Source organism: Perognathus longimembris, chromosome 1 (genome assembly GCF_023159225.1).
Source record: "Perognathus longimembris pacificus isolate PPM17 chromosome 1, ASM2315922v1, whole genome shotgun sequence".
NCBI lineage: Eukaryota > Metazoa > Chordata > Mammalia > Rodentia > Heteromyidae > Perognathus > Perognathus longimembris.
The window spans coordinates 142,742,472-142,754,710 of record NC_063161.1 but is presented as its reverse complement, the minus strand read 5'-3'; the positions used below and the strand labels follow the sequence as shown (position 1 = coordinate 142,754,710).

The following is a 12,239-nucleotide window of genomic DNA, read 5'->3' as shown; positions in this document are numbered from 1 at the left end:
CATCCATTGATCAATTAGGGTAGCTATCTTCAATTTTTTTTTTTTTTTTTTTTTTTTACAGTTGAGTAAGTAGAATAGTCATAAAGGTGATGTCTTCTCTTGTAGGAAAAATTGTTTTTGGTAGAAAAAGACTTGTATGGGAGAAGCCTACTATCTTAGATTAGATTTTCCGGGAAGCAAAATCTGTGATGGAGAGTTATATATGGGAAGTTTATTGGGGAATACTTTGGGGAGCTTTTTTAGGGGAACAAGCAAGTAGGATAGAGGTGATAGTCAAGGGAGATATCAAATCAAATATTGAACCTTTGAAGAGCTCTGAGCTGGGATGGCATGACCCTTCAGAGTTGTCCTGCTTTAAAGCATACAGCCTGCACCTTTATATTCCCTTCATACACCTTTATGATCCCTCCATGAGTCGTCATTGGTACTGGACTGTTCTGTGGGATATCAGGCTGATTTCAGGCTGAAAGCTGAGACTGACTAGGCTGAGAGCTGCCAGCTCCCGAGTCCTGATCAAAGAGCTAGCTTGTCACTCAGTGTACCTAGCTTTTAATGGGGAACTCAGTGTCCTAGAGACCACTAATTTAACAGTTCAATTTAGTTCCTACAGCTTTATGTCCTTTATTTTATCTTTATTCTAGTGTGGTTGTATTAAGTTTTCCTTTAAGATTGTCAGATAAGTCTTACTGCTTTACTGTAAATTGTTTCTAGCCAGAGAAAGCTGTAGGTTTTTTGTTCTGTCCTTACGTTCTCCTATAGCTCATAGTTTTTGCATTGGAAGTTTTCATTTCACTTAGTTTTTGGTAGATTCCCTTTGAGGGTTTTTTTCTTTTGCCTTTGCTTTTGTTTTGATGAAGTAGCAAATAGTATTTTTTGGGGGGGGGAGTGGATAGTATTTGATCAGAGGAATATTAACAGAACTTAATTAGATTTAGGTTAGTCTAACTTAGAAAATATTTAGGGAAGATGAATGTTGTCTTTGAACATGACCATTATGAGAGAAGTTTGTGTCTAACATACTGAAGAATTACCAAGTTGCCTTAGACTGTGGTAAGAGCTCCACCACTCTGGGAAACACAGGCTATGTTATTTACCAGGAGCAGTATAGGACTTGAAATCATTGATATTGAAGTACATGACTCTTACATTCTTCTCAACCTAGTGTTCTGTCTTCCTCTTATGAGGAGTTGCATTGAAAATAGAATTTTTAAATGGTGATATAGATGTTGCCACCTGTATTAGTATAACATACTTACTTTTGTTCGTTTCCAAGCCAGGGGCTTTCTACATATAAAGAGCTATGTTCTCTGGCAAGTGATCTTAGTCAGCCAGATCTGGTGTATAAATTTATGAACTTGGCCAACCATCATGCAATGTGGAACTCAAGGAAGGTAAGTTGCTCTCGCAGGACAGTTTTGTCTATTTGATTGTGTTGGGGTTAGCCCAGGATCTCACATATGCTCAGCAAGGGCTCTGCCACTGAGCTATAGCTCCGATCCTGACGATTTTTTTACTTCCTTCCAAAACTAAGCCATATTGACAGATAGTGCCGGTTGTTATGTAGAATGTTCTTTAAAATGACTGTACTTGGGGGACTGGGAATATGGCCTAGTGGTTGAGTGCTTGCCTCATATACATGAAGCCCTAGGTTCAATTCCTCAGCACCACATACACAGAAAAAGCCAGAAGTGGCACTGTGGCTCAAGAGGTAGAGTGCTAGCCTTGAGCAAAAAGAAGCCAGGGACAGTGCTCAGGCCCTGAGTTCAAGTTCCAGGACTGGCCAAAACAAACAAACGAACAAACAAAAAAAGAAAAGACTGTACTTGGGAGCTGAACCATTGCATAGCTACTGTGATGTGAAGCTAAGATACCATAAATAGGCGATATTTCCATAATTACCATAAATAGGCGTGACTAGTAGTTCAGGAGGGAGACATTTGTGGTCTTCATGTACTTAATATGTTAACATTTTACTGAAACAAATGTGTCTGAATGATTTGACCATCCTATTCATTTTTAGGGTGCTGCTTTTGGTTTTAATGTAATTGCTACCAGAGCTGGAGAACAGCTTGCTCCTTTTCTGCCTCAGCTAGTTCCTCGTCTTTATCGCTATCAGTTTGATCCCAACCTTGGTATTCGACAAGCTATGACAAGTATCTGGAATGCATTGGTTACTGACAAAACAATGGCAAGTATTTGTGAGTCCCTGGTATATTAGGACAACACTGTGGTTGGTCTGTAATCATTCAAAAGCATTTTCAATGCAGTGTTCATCTTTTTTTCTACATTGTATACTTATTTGTTTTAATAAATAAGCTTTATTTTAAAGCATCAAAGATATTGATGTCAACATATATAGAAATCTAAAAATATGGAAGCGGGCTGGGGATATGGCCTAGTGGCAAGAGAGCTTGCCTCGTATACATGAGGCCCTGGGTTCAATTCCCCAGCACCACATATACAGAAAACGGCCAGAAGTGGCGCTGTGGCTCAAGTGGCAGAGTGCTAGCCTTGAGCAAAAGGAAGCCAAGGACAGTGCTCAGGCCCTGAGTTCAAGGCCCAGGACTGGCCAAAAAAAAAAAAAAATATATATATATATATATATATGGAAGCAATCTAAATGTCCACTGAGGGGATGGCTAAAGGAATAGAAGAATATTTCTACGTGTGAAAAGCTCTATGTTGATCGGTATTATATATGGATGCCATGGAGAAGAAGTCACACAGTTACACTTTTAAGGAATTTCCTTGGTTGGGGAGACAGACAGGAAGCAGGCAGTTAGCATACATTTTTTTTTTTCTGTCCATCTGTCACAATTTTGGGTATTACTATTTCTTAGGGTTTGCCTCTGTGTACCTGTTTTCTCTATCAATTCCAGGGCATACAAATATTGTCTTTATTACAATTGTTTTGTTCTCAGTCCTGTAATGCTGGTCCAGATGCGACATGAACTCCAGACTTAAATATCTAAGGGCTTTTTTTTGGTCAGTCCTGGGGCTTGAACTCAGGGCGTGTCCCTGAGCTCTTGTTCAAGGCTAGTGCTCTACCACTTGAGCCACAGTGCCACTCCGTTTTCTGGTGGGTAATTGGAGATAAGAGTCTCAGGACTTTCTTGTCTGGGCTGGCTTTGAACTATGATCCTTAGATCTCAGCCTCCTGAGTGGTTAGGGTACCAGGCCTGGGCCACCTAACTGCCTTCTTGGACATGTCCATTTGGCTATTGTTTCAAGATATGCTGGAGTTAACATGTCCAGAACAAGACTTCTTAGGACCCAACATCCTCTATTTTCCTTTCTGTTCACATATTCACCTAAGCCAGGACAGAGATATATGTGCCATGGGATACTACAGCAGGCATTGTAACCAAGTCCAGGTGATTGGGCTTTACTTTCGTGAATATAGGAATACAGGAGAATCAGCTTTGTATTTTTGAATGATTACTGTAATAGCTTCCAGTTACCCAAACAGGAGAGATTTGTAGTCTTTGAGACATAGAAAGACCTATTTACACTGTTGACAACAGAATAAAGGTCAGTATGGTTGAGAGGTGAATAATTTGGTTGTTGATGAATTTTGTGTTTTCAATTTTATCCTTTTGCTTTCATTAGGTGGATAAGTATTTGAAAGAAATTCTTCAAGATCTGATTAAGAACCTTACCAGCAATATGTGGAGAGTCCGAGAATCCAGGTACCATTTTGAAATATGAGTTAAATAGAATAATTTTTTTGCTTGAATTTCTAAATTTTTACTTTGAAAAAAATTAAAACTACTCAAATATTTCTGGTTGGATTAGACAGTTTTCATTAACTGTTTAAATTGTTTAAATAGACTGTTTAAAGGCCAGTAATTTTCCTGAGTTAATTTATATAAACGTATTGATAGATGTTAAGACATATTTATATACTCTCATGATGATTGCATAGAGTAGCACTTATATATGCAGTTTATATTCATTCAGTACCTCTTATGTGCTTGGCAGTGTGCTAGCATTTGAGGGCACACTAGGATTATATAGAAATTATAAGAAACAAACTCATTTTTGTTGTTGTTGGTTGTGGGGCTTGAATTTGGGGCCTGAGTGCTGTCCCTGAGCTCTTTTTTTGCTCAAGACTAGCACTCTAAACTTTGAGCCACAATGCCATTTCACAGATACACAGACTTTCTTGCCCGGGCTGGCTTTGAACTGAGATCCTCAGATTACAGGCATGAGTCACCAGTGCCTGGTTGAAACAAACTCTTGATGATTGCAAATGCCATATATATGGGTTATATTTGAGGTGCTAAGAAAGAATGGTCGTTGACTGTCTTGGGGTGACTGGATTAGGTCTCAAAATATACACAGAGTATATTGTTTGATATCAATGTCTCATAGCAAAATATGGAGCTTTATTACATATTTGAAATCAACCTTTTTATTTTCAGCTGTTTAGCTTTGAATGACTTATTGAGAGGAAGACCCTTAGATGACATCATTGATAAACTTCCAGAAATTTGGGAAACACTTTTTAGAGTGCAAGATGATATCAAGGTATTGTAGAAAGGAATCTGCATTTATTTATAGAAAAGCTTAAAATGATTTTTTTGAATAAGATTCATAATCCAGGATTCTATATTCAGACAAATTTTAAGAAACCACAGAATCTTCCCCAGATTTCATTACTGAGGTGCCTGTGAAGTTGCAAAGGTTGCACATCTTAAATCTAGATTGAGTTGATTTAAAAGAAAAAAAAAAAAAGGCTAGGAATATGGCCTAGTGGCAAGAGTGCTTGCCTCCTCTACATGAAGCCCTGGGCTCAATTCCCCAGCACCACATATACAGAAAATGGCCAGGAGCGGCACTGTGGCTCAAGTGGCAGAGTGCTAACCTTGAGTAAAAAAAAAAAAAAAGAAGCCAGGGACAGTGCTCAGGCCTTGAGTCCAAGACCCTGGACTGGCAAAAATAAATAAATAAATAAATAAATAAATAAAAAGAAAAAATTAAAAAATTAAAAAAATTAGGCTATAGCCTGACTTTCTTTCGGTTGAGCTCTCATAACACTATTGGATTAGAGACAAGTAACTATTTTGAAGTAATTCATAACTCTACTTTGGATTAACTCTACTTTGGTTTCATAAATTGAGCTAGTTGTTGCCAAATAATGTGATTAATGAAATGTTTCTCTTAATTTTTTTTTTTAGTATGTGAACTCACTTTACTATAATGGAATACTTGAGATACGTATAAAGAGTTAAGGGTCTTTTTAGTTCATACTGTTGGAGGTTCCTGTATGTGATTGGTTGGTCCCATAGTTTGGGCTTGTGGCAAGGCAGCACATCACATGGGAACCTGTGGCAGAGCAAAACCACTTTGCTCAAGACTAGAAAACAAAGACAACGAGGAAAGATCCTGCACTCACCTTCTATAGCACATTCCAGTGACGTCAAGACCTTTCCCTTGGCTCCATTGCTCATAGGTTCCTCTAGTGCTTTTAGCACATCGACTTTTGGGGGACAAATAAGTTCTAAATTATAACACTGGGTAGTTTAAATTTTAGGTATTTTCATATTCTTAAAATTACTTCTGGCTTGTCCTTTTTTGTTGTTGGCTTATTCATTAGAAAATTTTAAGTCAGAGTTCTTACACAGATCTTTATATATTTACTTTTATAATACATTTGTTTCTGACCTATTTTACATCATAGCTATATATTTATAGCTATTAAGATCATACATGGTTTTTTAGAAATAGAAATACAGCATAGTAGTATATTTCTTAATAGGCAAAGAGCCTAATGAAATATGTGTGTATATTTATATATACACACACGTATGCATGTATATATACACATACATATATACATGCATGCTTATACACATATATACCATATAGTCTAACATTGAAAGATGTTTTTGTTTTTTGTTTTGCTATTCTCAGTTAATTGCACATTGCATAGAAGAGAATTATTCTTCTAAGTTATATAATGCCAGGTTTTTCTCACTTTTAGGAGTCTGTACGCAAAGCAGCAGAATTAGCGCTGAAAACTCTGAGCAAGGTGAGAATTCTTTTATTATAGTGGGTATGGAGTTGGGCAGTGTTCTGTAGAATCTTGACAGTACTTTATTTTTTTGGCCACTAGATGATATTGAGTTGCCACGTGATTATCTTTATGTTAGAGCTCACTGCTCTTACAATGAATGAGAGAGTGGGTGCTGTTACAATCTAATACTAGTGTCTTGAACACAGCATACCTGTAGTCTCTTTAAATGGTGAGCTTCTGTGTGTCCTCACATAAGGTGTAACTTGTACTTGATCTGCAAGAACACATCACTTACTTGGATCAAGTGACATATGTCTTTTCTTATATATTTCTTTTACTGTACATTCCCACCTCATCTCTACCTCTTGTTCTTTATTACATAAATCAGAAAGATCAAAATTTAGAGAGTAAAATGCAACCCTAAATTTTATATTCTGTTATTGGCAGCCCTAGGGACTCATTGACAGTACTCATTTCTCTGTTAAAGTATACTGTGTCATAGAAAAATAGACATTCGCTTCTCCTGAGATAGCGAAGCAAAAATCACTTTGTCAGAAGAGTGGTTGAGAGGCCAGTGTTTACTAATGATCATGCTCTTTGTATGTGAGGTTTGTGTGAAAATGTGTGACCCTGCCAAAGGAGCAGCGGGCCAGAGAACCATCGCTGTCCTCCTCCCTTGCCTTCTGGACAAAGGAATGATGAGTCCTGTGACAGAAGTCCGAGCCCTCAGGTGTGGATCAGTTGGTGAAATGAATGTTTTGGATTTACTTAGATCTAACCATTTAGTACAAGTTATGTTTCTTTGACTGTTAAGTTCTCGAAAATATGGAGTAATAGGTTGACGAGAGTCCACTGAGGTGATCCGAATCATTTAGGAGAAGTTATAGGTTAGAATATTTTCTGGGTAACATTCTTGTAAGGACTTTAATTTGACTGGCATTTTGAGTTATGTTCCTCTTTTGTCATTTGCCCCTGTCCCCAACAAGCACATCTTTCTGTTATTCCTCAGGAGCTTGCTTGTTGGTTATAATACTTAGTAATATTAGTATCAGTGTTTTGCTGCTCTCAGTAATCAACATACTATTCATCAATGTCTCCTAAGTCCATTGAGTAAAAGGCTGATTAGGAAATACTTTAAGGTGGTTTAGGCCAACCAAACTTTTTTTGTTTGTGTGTCTATGTGTACCAGTCTTGGAGCTTGAACTCTGGGCCTGAGCACTGTCTGTCCTTCAGCTTCTTTGTTCAAAGCTAGTGCTCTACCACTTGAACCACAGCTCCCATTTCCAACTTTTTTGGGTAGTTATTTGGAGATAAGAGTCTCATGGTCTTTCCTTCCTGGGCTGGCTTTGGATTTCCTTCCTCAGACCTCAGACCTCAGATCTCAGACCTTTAGCTTCGATTACAGGCATGAGCCACTGGCGCATAGCCTTTTTTTTTTTTTTTTTTTTTAAAGACAGTTTTCCTATGCAGTCCAGGCTGGCCTTGAAAACTTGCCAGGTACTAAGATTATGTGTGTGCCCCCTTCCCTTTTTAAAAAAAATAATTGAATTTGAACTTGATTTCCTATACATGTGTACAAGAAATAGGGAAACATGTTAAATGACACAACTTTATATAATCGGTGAGGACAAATAAGCAAACAGGGAGGAAAGAGAGGACTATTAAAAAGTTTCAAGAAATTCAGTAAAGTTCAAAGGATGACCTCTACAACTTGGTATCAACAAATCAATTCTGTTATTTTAAGTCTGGGTATTTTGAGACCTAGTCTCTCTATGTAGCCTAAACTGACCTTGAACTTGCTTTGTAGTCCAGGCTGGTCTCAAACTCCTGACCCACTAGTTTCAGCCTTTCAAGGGCTGGGGTCATAGGCTTGTGCCAAAACCAACCTTTTTTCTTTTGTTTCTGAGTCACACTGGCTTCAAATTCATTCTTTCTGCTTCAAACTCCTGGGTGCTGGTTTTACAGGCATATAAATTGGTATCAAAAGACAACTATTAAATTTGGTGATTAAACAGGGAGAATTGGATGTTAGGTGATAAAAGAACATTACTAATATTTTCAAAGTGTAGAAATATGTTCTAGTCTTTATTTCTTAGGGATACATGATTGAAATTTAGTTACAAAGTATGCTTTCAGATACAGTGACATGTAAATCATTATACCTGAATGTATAGAGGAGAGAGAGCTATGAACAAAAAATACTTGGCTAGTTTTTACTAATTGTTGAAATAGCAGAGAATACAGGTGCAGTTGTACATACTTAAAATTTCATTTGCTTGGGAGACATAGATAGGATGACTGGAGTTCAAGGTCAACCTGAGTAATAGCATATTACTTCATCTAAACTAAAAGTAAAAGGACTGGAGGTGTGGCTTAAATGGTACAATGATTTCCTAGCAAGCTTGAGGCCTTAGTTTGATCTCTAATACTGCTCCTTCCCCCCTAAAAAAAGTGCCAAGGAATTAGAGACCTTGGCTTCAATTGCCAGTACTCCCCTCATTCTACTCCAAATTACCAGGATCTGCAAACTTGTAAGTGCATGCCTGAATGCAATAAGCTGCAAAATGTCCTCATGGTTAGAAGTGTAAGGCTTCTTAATTGTGGTAAAAAGGATTTAGAAGTTGTGTTCTGTGTGTCTGTAGCATTAACACCCTTGTGAAGATCAGCAAAAGTGCCGGAGCCATGTTGAAACCACATGCTCCTAAACTCATCCCTGCTCTGCTGGAGTCTCTAAGTGTATTGGAGCCCCAAGTTCTCAATTATTTGAGCCTCCGGGCTACAGATCAAGAAAAGGTAAGTAGATAGCACAGGTATATTGCAAATGTTAATGGATAACCTCTGTTAAGGTATGAAGTCTACCTGAATAATCCTTCAAATAATACAGTCACCCTTCTTGTCCTACTACGTGCAGTGGTTTATATTTTTTTTTAGAAGCGATTGGAAATATGGCTTATACAGATTTGAGAATCAGATGAAGACAGACCACCCCATCTTAAAAAATGCATTAATATAAACACTTTTAGAGTTCTGGCCTATTATCCTGCCCTGAAAGTCTGGCTTTGTCACAGATTATCTTTTAAAAATTTTAGTTTGGAAATAAAGACTTTTGTTGGAGCTACATGTGGCTGATTCCTAATTAATTGACTTGTCCTGAGTGACTTGAATTTGCCTTCTTTAGGCTGCGATGGATAGTGCTCGACTAAATGCTGCCAAGTCGTCTCCTATGATGGAAACTATCAACATGGTAAGTGCTACAAATGAGAGAGTTCATGTGCTTCCTTTCATATGCATTCTTTCAGGACTACATGGAATAGCATGTACTGAAGAGATCTGTCAGTGAACTACTGTGGCTCCACGTTTTCCCTTGTAAAACACTTTTTTATTTTTAAATGTTTCATGTATGTAAAGAGTTGTACAGCCAGGCACTGGTGGCTCATGCTTGTAATCCTAGTTACTGAGGAGGCTTGAGTTCTGAGAATCACAGTTGAAAGCCAGCCCAGAAAGGAAAGTCTGTGAGACTCTTATCTCCAATAAAGTACTCAGAATAGATTGGAAGTGGTGCTGTGGCTCAAGTGGTAGAGCATTAGTCTTAAGCCAGAGAAGCTCAGGGACAGTACCCAGGGCCCCGAGTTCAAGCCCCAGGACCAGCACAACCCCCTCCCTGTCCTCCCCCCTCCCCAATTGTACACAGTTATGGGAAGTTTTTTTCTTCTACACTCATAAATAATTCAATACTAGAATTAACTAGTTCAAATTGTTCTTTTTTTTTTTTTTTTTTTTTTTTTCCTGCCGGTCCTGGGGCTTGGACTCAGGGCCTGAGCACTGTCCCTAGCTTCTTTTTGCTCGAGGCTAGTACTCTGCCACTTGAGCCACAGCGCCACCTCTGGCCTTTTCTATCTATGTGGTGCTGAGGAATTGAATTCAGGGCTTCATGTATATGAGGCAAGCACTCTTGCCAGTACACCATATTCCCAGCCCAACTAGTTCAAATTGGAGTTATGGGAAAGAAGAACATATCAAGAGATTCCTCTATAGATAGGTACCCGTGTATCTTTTGGTCTACATGCCTAGAAAGCTTCCCGTTAGCTTCCTGAGCAGCATAGAAGATAGTGAAGGAGAACTGAGTGTTGGTGAGATGTTTCAGGTCCAGGAAGGAGTTTGCTGTGGAGAGCTACATGACACCTGGAGGTTCTGAGTTCTAAAGTTCCTGCAGGCTCAGCAAAATCAGCTTTGCTACAGGCATACCCCATAGTAGTTAGCTACTATGCTTGTGTGCTATTGAAATTTTTTGCTAAGTTGATTAAAGAAAAATTGGCCAAGTAATTGTTGAAATAGGCACAGAATAGGTTGAGAAATGCATGTTTTCCACTGCCTACTAAGGATTACTACCAAAATTTGATCTAAAATTATATCTTAGTTGAATTATTGGAGGAAAATTAAGTTTAAAGTTAGCAAAAACCATATGGACATATTCACTAAAAATAGAATATATGCTTGTATTCCGAAAAAATATAACTATACATTGTAGGGTAATTCATCTAAAAGAATGGAGGTATTAAGGGTGGTTTACAGTAGGCTACTGAAGAAGATCAGTTTTAATCTTTTTTTTTAGATTAAACAGATTGATAAAGAGGAATATGTCTAAAAATAACTTTTATTCTTGGATTTTTTTGTCATTTTTTTTCTGTTGCTTTTAATGTTGAGCTACTAAATACTAAAATCAGAACAAAATCAAACCAATATTTTTCTGTCAAATTCAGTGAGTTTATAACTGAAAATGTAATACTGATTTAATTATTGCAAATATTTGCCTTTATATTTATTCTTTCCTGCAGTGCCTGCAATATCTTGATGTGTCAGTGTTGGGTGAACTAGTTCCTAGGTTATGTGAACTGATCAGAAGTGGCGTAGGTCTTGGAACTAAGGTAAGACAGTGTATATTTCACAAGGTGTACTAATCTTTGTTAGTGTTTGAAATAAAAGTATAACCATCATATTTGAAATGCATGTTTCTATAAAAATATTAAACATTAAGCGTTTTGTGTGTTTATACTAATAAATTAAAACTAGTAACTAAATTTGAAATAAAACATGTATCTGACTTTTTTAGTGGAGCCATTGCTGCTCATTGGTTCCTATACAAAAGCACTTGGGCTTTCCTTTATTGTGGGTTATTGGAGGTGCTTACCTAGTTCTCAGGAATTGCTTGAGGTTGTAATTAGAATTTTTCCTAGAGGGGTCAGCAGGAGTATGGATAGAAAAAATGCCTACATTTTCTAGATCTTCTAAGCATCATTCACCCTCTCTTGATCCTGTTAGTTTTGAGGCAGGGTCTTGTTCTGCAGCTTTAAACTCTATCCTCTTGCCTCTGCCTTGGAGTGTTGGGATTTACAGCACTTTATATTACAGGTGTGGATCACCATGCCATCTTTGTCTCTTTTTTGGGTGGGTGGGGGACTGGGGCGGGAACTTGAACTTGGTATCTGACTCTTTCGCTCATTGGCTGATGCTCTATCACTTGGGTCATGTCTCCATTCCCCTCTGTCTCATTTTTAAGACAAACATATAACTTGCTTTTTTCTTCCTCATGACTGGTCATATATATATATTTTAAACATTTATATATCAGGAGACAGTTAAGAAAGCTTATTTTATCATGCAGAGGAAACTGTTCTTTATAGTTTGTGTTTCTTTCCAGTGTATTTTCTCTCTCTGTGTTATAATGTCACTTTTTAACATTTATCAAGGGGCAGCTCACTTTTTATTTTTCTTGTCCTAAAGCACTGTGGTAACTATCTTTGGGTATATCCCAAAGATACTTTTTTCTTAGCTTTTTGTTGATGTTGGGGTTTGAATTAGGTTCCTTGTGTTTGCCAAGCAGGGTGCTTTTATCACTGAAGTACACCTTCAGCTTTGATTTTTGGGATAAAGTTTTACTTCCTGCCTGTTTGCCTACCTGAGCACAGTCTGCCAATGATAAGTTTCCTGTTTAGGTAGAATAACAGCTTTGTGCTGCCTGGTTTAGCTCTTCATTGAGAAGAGGTCTCAAAACTTTTCTTTCTGGGGTTGGCCTCAAACAGAAAGTCTTGTACTCTCAAGTTGCTCTGATTACAGTTATGAGCCACTGGCACATGGCTCCAAATGTATTTCCTTCAGTTAAATTTCTAGAAATGAGAATGGTAGCAAAATACGATAACTCTACATTACCTTCCCAGAGAGT

At 37.8% G+C, this 12,239-nt stretch overlaps 1 protein-coding gene across 6 annotated transcripts in view; it reads left to right on the top strand.

Moving 5' to 3' along the window:
* The window catches only part of Ecpas (Ecm29 proteasome adaptor and scaffold), a 105,786-nt gene that overhangs the window by 80,558 nt on the left and 12,989 nt on the right, over positions 1–12,239 (top strand). For all 6 annotated transcript variants that reach the window (XM_048338998.1, XM_048338989.1, XM_048338982.1 and 3 more), the window contains 9 exons: positions 1,274–1,391; positions 2,021–2,188; positions 3,610–3,689; positions 4,425–4,530; positions 5,987–6,034; positions 6,628–6,749; positions 8,662–8,812; positions 9,198–9,263; positions 10,855–10,944. In XM_048338998.1, the coding sequence (XP_048194955.1) occupies positions 1,274–1,391; positions 2,021–2,188; positions 3,610–3,689; positions 4,425–4,530; positions 5,987–6,034; positions 6,628–6,749; positions 8,662–8,812; positions 9,198–9,263; positions 10,855–10,944 (949 nt within the window). The remainder of the gene's footprint in view (positions 1–1,273; positions 1,392–2,020; positions 2,189–3,609; positions 3,690–4,424; positions 4,531–5,986; positions 6,035–6,627; positions 6,750–8,661; positions 8,813–9,197; positions 9,264–10,854; positions 10,945–12,239) is intronic.